General features: G+C 44.3%; 1 protein-coding gene across 4 annotated transcripts in view; it reads left to right on the top strand.

Moving 5' to 3' along the window:
- Sil1 (SIL1 nucleotide exchange factor) overlaps positions 1 to 12,619 on the top strand; it is a 224,476-nt gene that overhangs the window by 138,862 nt on the left and 72,995 nt on the right. For all 4 annotated transcript variants that reach the window (XM_040758095.1, XM_040758093.1, XM_040758094.1 and 1 more), the window contains one exon: positions 8,490 to 8,610. In XM_040758095.1, the coding sequence (XP_040614029.1) occupies positions 8,490 to 8,610 (121 nt within the window). The remainder of the gene's footprint in view (positions 1 to 8,489; positions 8,611 to 12,619) is intronic.

Here is a 12,619-nt window from a genome sequence, read left to right as displayed (position 1 = left end):
GTGTCATGTCTGCTTCTTGGCCTGTGTCCGAGAACGTGCGGAGGGTGTCGGGGATTGACAACAAAGAGACTTGTTTAACGATATAAAGAAAACTTTAAACAGGCTCCAAAAAGGTTCAAGAAAACCTCCTAAGAAAAGCTCCCACCAGAGAAGCTTCTGCTCTCTCCTCTCTCCTGGCTGGTTCAGCTCTCCACCAGAGGTGGATGCGTGTGGGTTTTGAAGGTGTGGTTAGTCTTTGGACAAGGTCGAGGTCAGGGCGGTTTCCGTGGGAAGGCCTTTCCCAGGAACTTATTGTATCATTTTTAGTAAACATGTTTTTACTAAACATTGTCTTACAGCTGCCTACTCCCAGGCAGAAGGGGAAGTGGGTCTCTGCTCAAGGTCTGGTGTTCCCACAATTCACCCCTTTTTATTTTCAAATGAGGCACTCCTGGCTTAGGTCAAGTAGGGTCACCCTCCCTTTCCCATCTTTGGGGGACCTTGAACCCCTGTCTTAGGTGGGAGGGGTCTTCCCCACAGGTTGGCCGTCGTCGGAGACACCCCAACCTTAAATCATCTGTAACCAACCTTCATGGCTATCGGGATTGCCATGGGCTGAGCTAAGCAATACTTGGTTACGGATCTCTTGCCTCTGGAACAAGGCACGTTTGAGCTCGGCATAAAGCCAGAATGCCTACTGCCACTGCCACCATTTCCAGGACCCCCATCGACATAGCGCCTCTCCATCACCATACCCATCACCAGATCTGTGCCATAACATTCTACCAGCCTTCATCTGTTACAAGGGTAACCCGCATGTGATTTACATTTACAATTTGATAAAGTTTCCAATCGTTTCAAGATCTGCTCAGGAAAGCATTTAGAAAGTGCACTTGCACAGATACATTAGGTACAATCATTGATGTTACACATGTAGCATTACGAAAAATATGAACAATAGTTGTCGCATTAGGACAAGTTGCATTTCTCCAGAAAAATACACTGGCCTAGTCGTGATTCCAGAAACAGGAACCACTAAGTCTGATATTTCAAGTGACCATGTCCTGTTCAAATCTTGAAAAGAGGCTTTTGCCACTCAATCACAGTCCATACCAATGTCCAAATGCTTTAAATGGGTCCTTTTTTCTCTGTTGGCTTCACGATGAAAACTCATGGGTCCGGAAGGTTGATGCAGCAGGTCTGTTGAGAAACTGGAAATCTGGAACCGACTGTTTTCTTTCTTTCTTGGGCTGTAGATTCGATGACATCAAGGGTCAAGAACACTGATTTAGGAGATCTCACTCAAACTGGCTTAGGTAGGCTTCCATGGTTTCAGGTCCAGTTTTTCTCTGCTCCATGTATCTCACTAAATGGTCTGACAGCTGCCGAAGCTTTATTCTTTTCCTGCAAGAAAACACAAACATGCCCTCGACCCCAAATTAGGGTCTTCTCCACTGTCTAGTGTATGGATGTCTCCATTTGACCTGAGCAATGGTTGCTCAAGTTCCATCATGCCAGAATCTGTCTGAAGCTCACTGGCTTTCTCATTATAAAATTTTTAAATGAGGAGTGTATTATTTGATGAGTCATGTGGGGACTGGGGGCATTATTCCCCCTTTTTTATTTTCTAAAAAAATTTTTTTGAACTGTTGAAGCTGGACCATAACAGTAGAAGGATTTGTCTACCCTCCTTGGTTACCTATCTAGGTAAATTGGGATTATTACTTAGATTATTTGTAGATGCCCATTAAAAAGGACATATCTAATCCCAGCACTCGGGAGGCAGAGGTAGGCGGATCTCTGTGAGTTCGAGGCCGGGCTGGACCGATAGCCTCCAAAACAACACAGAGAAACCCTGTCTCGTGAAAACCAAAAAAAAAAAAAAAAAAAAAAAAGGACATATCCATTAAATATTTCCCCAAAACTTCTGAAACTCACTCAAAGATTGTAAACTATACGGTGTCCAAATAACTTTTGAAAATTATTTGAAGTCTGTGAGCAGTCTTTCCCAATCTAACCTGTAGAGCTCTCACTAGCTGACAAGGCCTCATTTGCATCTTAAATTTTTCTGTTAAAACATTAACAGACTGGCTGGATCAGTTCCTCTTGGCTATATATAAAGCAATCTAGGTAGCTTCTTAACTATTTTTTGAAGGGATTTAAGTATCCTTTTAATCATATAAGCAGTTCACACTCACGCATTCACAATCACATTTCATACATACCGGTGTGGCCACACCATACATTCAGAACATACATGCATCTTTCAGTCATCCTTTTTCCCTAGGTCATACTTAGTCTGTAGAAATGAAGCTTCTTTAATTGAAATCTATATAAAAGAACAACTCCAGCCAATCCTTGAACTAAAAAGGTTAAAAAGTCCTATATGTTTTTATCATTTCTCCATTTGAGCTACAGTCATGGGGTACAGCCGTACCTACTCCTTGTAATTCTGTAGATGCAAGGTGGAGAGGCCAGGCTTTTGGCCAAAAGTTTTTAGAGATGACTCACAAAATAGAACTTAAATGTAAACAAAATTTTCCATTCCATATACCTTTGTCTTTTTCTTTTTCTTTACTTAATACCAGTACCTCTTTACTGTTACCAAAATTTTTTTTTTTGAGTCAGGGTTTCTCTGTATTGTTTGGAGGCTGTCCTGGAACTTGTATAAAGGTGTGTTGGGATTAAAGGCGTATGCCGCTGGGAATCTCTTGGATTCCCCTACTTCCTGACCCTGGTATCAGGCTTAGGAGGGGGAAACTCAGAATGTCTAGTTTCTGACTTTTTAATCTCATTGGCAGCAGCCGCTTCCAATGTATTATTGGTGTTATAAAAATTGATGAACAGGGAGCTGGAATGACTAACTGGCATTAATATGGGGGGGGAATCCTCACCAACGCCCATATTTCCCTTACCTGAGTGTTCAGCAATGGTTGGATCATCTTTATCACGGTGAGCATTCCTAGTATCCGGAGTAGTATTGGGGTCGACATGCCTGATGCACCTTTCGGGGACCCAAATGGGCTTCTCACTTCCTTGCTTTCACGATCTCGGTGGGACCTCCAATTGTCATGTCTGCTTCTCGGCCTGTGTCCTAGAACGTGCGGAGGGTGTCGGGGATTGACAACACAGAGACTTGTTTAACGATATAAAGAAAACTTTAAACAGGCTCCAAAAAGGTTCAAGAAAGCCTCCTAAGAAAAGCTCCCACCAGAGAAGCTTCTGCTCTCTCCTCTCTCCTGGCTGGTTCAGCTCTCCACCAGAGGTGGATGCGTGTGGGTTTTGAAGGTGCGGTTAGTCTCTGGACAAGGTCGAGGTCAGGGCGGTTTCCGTGGGAAGGCCTTTTCCAGGAACTTATTGTATCGTTTTTAGTAAACATGTTTTTACTAAACATTGTCTACAGCTGCCTACTCCCAGGCAGAAGGGGAAGTGGGTCTCTGCTCAAGGTCTGGTGCTCCCACAAATGAGGTCTGAGAAAAAGAAACTATAAGGTGAGCATGGAACTTGCTGAGAAATCAGAAAGTAAGGAACTCTTTGAAAAAGAAACTGGCATTGAGGAATTAGTTACTTGTTAAAATAATGTAAGAGCCAACCAAAGGACTCCTCCTAATTGGTAAAACTGAAACATTTTGAGCAGCAAAGTAATTACTACTCTTGGGGCTGGAGAGATGGCTACACGAGCAGGAGGGCCAGAGTCTGCTCCCCAGAATCCACAGAAATGAGGGTGAGCGTGGTGGTTCCTCTGCAATCCCAGCCGTGGCAGCGGGAGACTGGCCGAAGCGGCTTGGATGGGCTGTCCTCCTCAGGAAATGTGCCTCGCTGAAGGAAGTATGTCATTCAGGTTTTGAAGTTCCAAAAGGCCATTTTGAGTCAGCTCAAAATATGCAGGGATTTCCAGGCTAAGCTAGCTAACGAGACAATCCTTATTAGTGAGTTCTGGGTTTTATTGAGAGACCCTGTCTTAAAGATCAAAGTGGAAAAATGAGTTAGGAAGAGTCCTGATATTAGCCTTGGACTTCCACACATGGGAGCCCACACTTCTGTGAACATGCATATATGGATATACACACCACACACATATGCACATGAAAAGAAGGGAAACAATTGTAACTTGGGTTATTATATATGATTGACTATACTGGGGACTTAGTGTGACCCACCTCTAAGCTGCAGCTATCATCCAGGGTGACGAGGTTCCTCACAGTGATGACAGACACCCAAGGGACAAAAGCCTATTCCGAGCAGCATGTCTGGTGGCACCTTGTTAGCTGAGTCCCCTGGAAAGTACACTCTGCTGTTAGTTAGGCAGACGTGTGGGGCCACAGGGTACAGAATAACAGGCAGATGGGAGGAGCAGGGGCCTTGTGCCTGGGTCCTGGTGGCGGAGCGCGTTGACAGTCTTGGGAGGTAAAGCATGCGGTACTTTCTTTAGAATGCAGTCTCTGTGGACCCAGGTAATACAACTGGGATCCATCTCCAAAGACTCGGTGGTGGGTAACAGCCCCTCCGTAGGCTTCGGGGTGCTTGTACGGTTTGAGATCCCCAGTCTCTGTCTCTTGTCTTACCATCATGCAACTCCTCTTTCTTTTTCTGGCTGTCTTGTAACTTCTCTGCTCTTTCCCAGTATTTTGGAGGCTGGTTAGTTTGTTTGCTATTTTTTTTTCTTCCTTTAGAGAAGCTAGGAGATGCAGGTCAGATCACACTCCAGCTTGGCATTTTTCCCAGCAGGGTGGAAACATTTGAAATGCTGTATTTTCTGTTGCCCCTGCGACTGCTGCTGCAACTGGTTTCACAGACTAACTGAGCTTAACCTGTATTTTGAGTCAATGCTATTATGCTTCTGCTTGCCCCCTGTGGCGGCTCATGTGAAAAGAGCAATTTTGGAATTTTCTCCAAATAAAATAATTATTCACATAAGACCCTATTCTCTTCCGCCTGTTATTTCTGAAGCTTGTATATTCATGTTCTTTGGTTATCCCATTTCTGAGACCAAAATTAGAAATCTTAAACTATCACTATTGTTATTATAAACATTAGTACTTTATTAATAAAAATAACTTTTAACATGACTAATTGTCATGAATCTGCTCTAATTGAAAGCTCTCAGTCAACAAAGATTTCTCTTTCTGTATTAAAATTTTTACTCAAAAAAATAATCATTGACCATTCAGCATATACTGAGCCATGAGGTAATTCCTAGGAAGAAAATGGTGAACATATAATTAGATAAACTTTAAAAACCTATAAATATGGTTGTGGTGCTATGAAACCCTTGGACAGACAGATCTGGCCTGAGGAAACCGATTTTGGCTCAGAGCAGGTGAGTGTCCCTCAGCTTGGATGGAGAGTGAGATGGATGGAGGCCAGCACTAGGTGCAGCATTCTAGGCAAGGAGACCAGCAGGTAACATGGCCCTCTACTGGGGACACATTCTCTCATGGAGCGAAGCATGGGGACAAGGGGTGGACAGGGCTGGTGAGGACTTCACTGGCAGACCTCCCTGACTAGGGTAGAATAGAAGGTTTGAAGCAGAGATTATACTCATACTCATTCTCTCTCTCAACTCCTTTCCTCTCCCGCCCTCTTTGTCCCTCTTCCTCTGTCCTCTGTCTACACACACACACACACACACACACACACACACACACACACACACACACACACACGTGGTGTGGGGTGTGGCCAGCCTGTTGGAAAGTTATCATAGTGTCCAGATGAAAAATGGTGAGAGTCTAGACAAGCAATCAATTTGGTTTTATTCTTGGATTTTAAATTTTCTTTTCCTTTTAAAGAATTTTTTATTAGCCGGGCAGTGGTGGTGGTGCACACCTTAAATCTTAATGCTCACTTGGCAGGTGGATCTCTGAGTTTAAGGCCAGCCTGATCTACAGAGAGTTCCAGATCAGCCATGGCTATACAGAGAAACCCTGTCTTGAAACACTAAATAAATAAACAAACAAAAAACAAATAAATCTTATTAGACTTATCACCCAGGCAAGATGGTGCGCATACATTTAACCCTGGCACTCAGGAGGCAGGAGGCAGGAGGCAGGTGAATCTGAGTGTGAGGCCAGTCTGGTTTACATAGTGTGTTCTAAGACATCCAGAGCTATATAGCATTAAACTAAGGGAGGGAGGGAGGGAGAGAAAGGAGAGACACAGGGTAGACAGACAGATACAGCAGAAAAACTGGACAGGTTTTGGAGATAGCAAAGCAGATGTTTATATCACAGGTGGTCTGGGTAGGTCACAGCTGGAATGAACTGCTGTTTTGTGAGTTTCAGATCTCTGTAATATGTACCCAGAAGGGGCTGTTCTGTTTGTTTTGTTAGTTTGAGATCTCTCTGGGTGAAGTACCCTCTGGCCAGAACTCACTGTGTAGCCCAGGCTGGCCTGGGACTTGTGGCAATTCTGCCTCTGCCTCACAAGAGCTGGGATTACAGGTATGTGCAATCACGCTCAGATCATTAGTTTTATTTCTCTGTTCCAGGAAGAGAAACCAGGCCTCGTGATGAATCCCGTGACTTCCCAGTGCTGGGTGGGGGCCAGCCTTTCCCTTGAAAGGTGCATGGTTCCTGAGACTAAGTCTTTGCACACAGGGTCCATTTGACCCAGTGTGGATCCTAGCCACAGTTTGTTAGAAAGAATGCCCATGTTCCGACTTTTGTCCTTAGAGCAGGTCGTTAGATGTACCGTGGGCTCTGTGTGTTTTAGCCAGAGCTGCAGAGCTCCTCTCGCAGTGGAATGGCAGGGTGGTGTTTGCTAGTTCCTTGGTTGCAGACAACAGAGTGATTATAGTAACTCAAGAAGCTACCTGTAGCCCTGCTGGCATTGAGAACGCTCGAACTCTGGCTGCATCAGTACTCTTTTAGTCTCTGGGTTTGTGTGATCATACTGAGAGAGCTTTGCTATGTTTTTCTTACAAAGAATTTCTTCAGATTGTCATGTTTTCTAAGGTCTCGGGTTGCCCTCATACTGAGTACCCAGGCTAGCCTCAAAATAAAAATCCTCTTGCCTCAGGCTCTAAACATTGGGATTAGAGGCGTTACTACCAGGCCTGCTTTCCATTTCAGTGTTCTTGAATCAAACTCAGTGCCAATACACAGGAGCATCCTCTGCAAAGGCAAAGTCCAAGTGTCAGAATTAATCTTTTTTTAAAAAGAAAAGTTGTCATTCATCTCATGCCTTTATCTCCTGGATGCCAGGATTAGAAGTAGGTGCCACCATTCCCTGTTTTAGAAGCATCATTTTTGCTTCAAATTTCCAGTCTCCAAAAAACTCTTCTATGAATTGTTCAATCCTGTAGCTATTGACAGTAATCTTTGTCCTGGATGTTTTGGTGCATGCCTGTAATTCCAGAACTTAGGAAGCTCAGGCAAGAGGATCAAGAGTTCAAGTCTAGCTTGGGCTACATATTAAGTTTTAGGCTAGCTAGATTACACGTTGAGGGCACATATATAGTTTTAAAGTCATTTTCTTTATTCCTAGAATCTAAAGAAAAATCATTTTTATGTTCCTAGAAACTACGATGGTGGTCTGGTATATAAGAGTTACCCGGTAAATGCATTTTCTCAGAATGATTGAATGAAGAAGTATAATGTTCTATTTGTAGTACATGATGTTGGCACAGTTGCTTATAAACTATCTATGGGTACTTTTGTGCATTGTGCACACTTAGCCCATCCATTTACAACACTTGTTCCCCTAGCTGATGGATCCGCTCCTCTGAGATAAGTAGACGTAGTTTTTCTGTATCTCTTAGCTCTGCTGCCTGCTTCCTTGTCTGCTATATCTTGCTGCAGGGTTTCTCTGTGTAGCCCTGGACAACCAGGTTGTCCTTGAACTCAGAGATCTGCCTGCCTCTGCCTCCAGAGTGCTGGGATGAAAGTTGTAAGTCACCACACCCGTTGGCTTCCTTTTCTTATTCATGAGTATTATGAACCACATATTTTATGTACCAAGCTCTAGCATACTGGCTGGGAAAATCCAAAAGGAAGAAATATAGTTCCTGTGATCAGGGGAAAGAGATGCAAAAGAGCCTGTTTTTAAAATGAGGGGGATGAGCTACACAGCTTGCTAGCATTCTGGGATATCCCGAATGCCATGGAGCTTTTAAGGGAGGTGGCAGAAAGGTGTTACAGGGAATACAGTAATGTCACCGTGTCTTGATGGCGATGAGGAGTCATCCACTATTTACCCAGTGCCTGCAACAACAAAACTTATTAGCCATACTCTCAGAAAGGTACGAAGTAGACTTCATTATCACAGTTGATCTTAAGATTGTGGGTCCTTTTGACCACCTCGCCCTAATGACTGACAGATTCTGCGGAGAGCAGTAAAAAGAGTCTGTGGGAGCCGGGCGCAGAGAAGAGTTGGGTCGTGGAGGTAAACTGGACACGGTGTCTAATCTTCAGGAACTGCTCAGTCCTGTTGTGTGTTAGCCAGCCGTTCTACCCACTGTCCTGCCAAGGTCCTGTACCCCTCGTAACTTTCCTCTCCTTTACTTTCAGGTCAGGCTGTTCCTGCAGGATCCCATGTGAGATTGAATCTACAGACTGGAGCAAGAGAGGTGAAACTCCAACAAGAAGACAAATTCCAAACTAATTTGAAAGGATTAAAAAAAGGCAAAAGGTATTGGTCCTAGGGACTAGGAGGCTTAGTGATGACACCGATTTGGAAATACTAGCAATGTTACCCAATTCATGAGTGTGAATTTGTTTGTTTGTTTGTTTGAGACAGGGTTTCTCTATTTAGTCCTGCCTGTCCTGGAACTTGCTCTACAGACCAGGTTGGCCTTGAACTCAGAGATTTGCCTTTGTCTCCTGAAGGCTAGGAGTAAAGGCCCGCACCATGACTGGCTTATGTGTGTTACAATTTTTATTTGAATACCAACAGTGTAGAATTTGTGATAAAACTGTGAGGGTTTTATGGCCGTTTACTTCCACAGTCTCTGGGGAAAAAATATCTTAGAAAGAAAATAGATGCTATAGGGGAATGCTTAACCTCTTAATGCTTAAAAGTGAAGTTGCTCCCCCAGCCTTTAAGAGCACTCATTTGAATCCCAACAATTAATGCGCTGATTACCAATGAGTCATCTGTTCATTAAAGCAAGCCTGTTAGGCCTTCTGCCTTTTGGTGATACTTCCTTGGTGAACAATAAAATTGCCTTTAGAAGTCTTTAATTCAGATTAACTTTTCCTCTCATTAGTCAGTGTTAAAATAGGTTTTCTCGTAGTATGTGAATAGAAGCTACCATATTCCCACTGTCTCTGGGTTTCCTAACTTTTTAATAACCAGTTTGAATGATTTGATTTTAGAGAATTAGCAGTTTCTATTTTTCCTGTTAATTGCCATGAGTTAACAAGGTTTTTCTTGCTTGGTGTTTCCTGAAAGAGAGGAAAGGAAACTTGGGCACGGGGTGGCTGAGGTTTCTAGGCCCCTCAGTATGTGTGTATAGCATATTAACACAGAGACCAGACGCATACGATATGCATGTTGGAACTGCTGCCTGTTTGGGTATGGCCAATGACTAAGTTGGTTCCTATTTTAATAGTTAGAAAAACCAAGAAGAATATTTCATGATTGTGGAAATCATGTCAAATTCAGATGTTCATTTGTCTACATACCATCTATGGCTGCTTTCTTGCTATAGTGGTAAAGTTGAGATAACCACAAAGTTTAAAATATTAAATGGTTATTACAGGTAGTTTGTGAACCCTGTTCTGAAACATGTAAATTATTTGGAAGTAATTGTAGGTTAAATAGGTCCTATTCAGTTTCTCTTTGATTATTGCTAGTTTAAACAATTTTATAATTAAATATAAGCTATAAAGGGACATTAGAGATCTGACTCTTCCTTTTTTGGGGGGGGGGGGGGACAGTGTTTCTCTGTATAGCCTTGGCTGTCCTGGAACTTGCTCTGTAGACCAGGCTGGCCTCAAACTCACAGAGATCCTCCTGCCTCTGCCCCCCTTCAAATGCTGGGATTAAAGGCTTGTGACACTACTGTCCTGCTCTTTTTTTCTTTTTGTTTCATTAAAAAAAAAATTGTGCTCTGTGTGTGTTTGTATGTGCCAAGTGTGTGTGGGAGGTGCCTGCAGAGGCCAGAAGAGGGTGTCGTATGTTTTAGAACTAGAGTCGCAAGTGGTTGTGAGACACCCAACTTGGGTGCTGGCTGGGAACTGAACTCAGGTCCTCTGGAAGAGCAGCGAACTCTCTTAACCGTTGAGCCATCCAGCTCTAAGACCTTTCCTTGACATACCTGACCAAAAGGCCTTTTAGCTGATCCATGCGCCCGTTTATTCAAATGCTACCTACAAACCCCACAAAGGTGTGTAGGCAGATCTAGACAGTTTTTGTAGTGAGAAGATTCTAAATTACATTGACATGGAGGCATTTGTCATCACCCCAGACTAGGAAGGTTCTTCCCTGTCTTTTCACGTAGGCTTATACTTGCAGTGGCCCAAATCATACAATTTTCCCTTCCTCACGGCCGTAGAAGAGTAATCAGATGCCGTCGTGTAAACCTGCTGGCCTTTCCCAGCTCCAGGGAGCATTCGTGCCCACTTCCTTAAGTGCATCAAGGCACTTGGAACTCTTCTCTCACATCTGGTCCACTTCTCATTTAATGAAAAGTCCTACCTCCTCCTCGCTTTAGGAACATTGGCCTAGGAGCTTGATTAAACGAGAGCTGTTGGTTTGTTGTTTTGTGTACCCCACTGCCACCCCTGACGGCGGTCGTCAGTAGGTGTCCTCACAAGTTTGTCTCTGTTCCTCTCAGAGCAGGTCTCTACCCTTTGCAGGGAGGGGGTGTTGACCCATTCACAGGGCTCACATATCAGATATTTACGTTGTGATTCACAACATGAGCAAAACTACAGTTATGAAGTAGCAGCAAAACAGTTTTATGGTTGGGGGTCACCGCAACATGAGGAACTGTGTTAAAGGGTAACCGCATCGGGAGGGTCGAGAACCACTGGTTTAGAGCCAAAGCTCTCTGTGTCGTCTGTAGAGACACCGTAAGGAGGAGGGATATCTGTCCCCTCTTTTTCCCCTTTGCTTTTCTCTGGACTGTTTCCGAGAGCTTTGCCCTAGAACGGCCCCCAGGATACTCTGGACGCTTCCTTTTCTCTCTCAACTGCTGCAGCCCGTCTGGACAGAGCTTCACCCCAGCCTCCTCTAACTCCATTTCACACCCTCTTCCAGGCTCTGGAGCAGTGGCCTGGGGACAGAGTCTTAGGGCTTAAGAGCCAGCATCCTGAAATAAGCAATGTTTTGGTTTTCTGGTTAGTGTGCCGGGGAAGACAAGGCTTGCAGCTTTCTATCTGCTTGTTGAGATGAGTCAGTGAACCACTGGGCTGGAGAGACACAGGGAGCCAAGCTCCAAGCTAGTCTGCTGGTCATGTTGCTACTTAGAGCTACAATGCCTGTGGGTTCTAAGCCTGGGGCAGAGACCCTGCCTTAGGGCTGTCTCAGAAGGTCCTCTTGGCACACTGCCTGACTTCAAATACAATTTTAGGCATAAAAGTTTTATTCTACATCCTGTCAACCTCTTCATAGAAAAAGTATCTCTGTGCCCTGGAATCTTCTTTGGAACTTCCTTCTGTGTCAGAGGAGTAAGGACAGGCTCTACTCCCATCTGAGCTGTGCCTTCTTGGATCAGACCTTTGCCATGCCGCGGTGTGGTACGGTGCGGTGCGGTGCGGTATGGTGCAGTGGTTGAAGAGTTGAGCCAAGGACAGGTTGTTTATCTGCTGTGCTAGTTCATTCCAGGAAGACCTACTGAATGCCGGTGTGACAGACATTGGGAAAATAGTAAGAAACAAAACAGACCAGCGGTAGCCTCCACGAGGTGAGTGGAGGCCTTGTGGAAATTGACAGGCCGAAAACCAAGAAAATAAAACATATGAGCGAGATAATTATAATTATAATAAGTTCTAGGGAAGAAATGGGCCGAGATAATGAGTCTCTGCAGGAGACCATGTTAGATAGGATGATTTGGGAAGGAAGACCTCATCAACATATTTGAACTGAAAGCTAGAGAAGGAGAATTTAAATTCCCAGTGCACGTTTGTAAGTTTGGGGGTTACAGCATTTCAAGCAGATGGAACAAACAGCAGAGCCCCAGGCTTTGTCAAGTTTGAGAAACAGGAAATGATTCAGGTGGTTAGAGAGGAAGGGAAGCTGGGAGGCTGATGGGAGGTGAGAGTGAAGAGGGAGGTGTGGGGCGGGACACTGTGTGGCCTGTTAGCGGAAGATCCCGAATGTTCTCCATCCACCTTCCAGTGCCGTAGAAAGGGCCCGAGCATGGCAGGCAGGAGAGTGTCTTAGTGCATCTTAACAGAATAACGGTAGTGTCTGGATAAGAGATTGAAACTAGGGAAGAAGCAGCAGAAGCCACCAGGACACCGTGTCAGTAGGAGCAGACGAGACACCGTAGTGACCGAGTCCAGGGCGTCATGATGTGGAGTGAGTGAATTTAGAGAGTTAGCTTGAAGTATGTTGAAGAGTGGAGAAGGTTTGGAATAAGCCTTCGTTGTGGGGTTTGAGCTGCTGAGTGCTTAGGGGGTATTTTTGAAATAGAAAAGTTGCAGTTGGACCATATTTTTAGAGACAAGTATTGTGAGCGATATTTTTTTAA

The sequence above is a fragment of the Mesocricetus auratus genome, unplaced genomic scaffold (genome assembly GCF_017639785.1).
Source record: "Mesocricetus auratus isolate SY011 unplaced genomic scaffold, BCM_Maur_2.0 Super-Scaffold_100015, whole genome shotgun sequence".
Classification (NCBI taxonomy): Eukaryota; Metazoa; Chordata; class Mammalia; order Rodentia; family Cricetidae; genus Mesocricetus; species Mesocricetus auratus.
The sequence above is the reverse complement of the archived record's forward strand: the minus strand, read 5'-3'. Positions and strand labels throughout refer to the sequence as shown.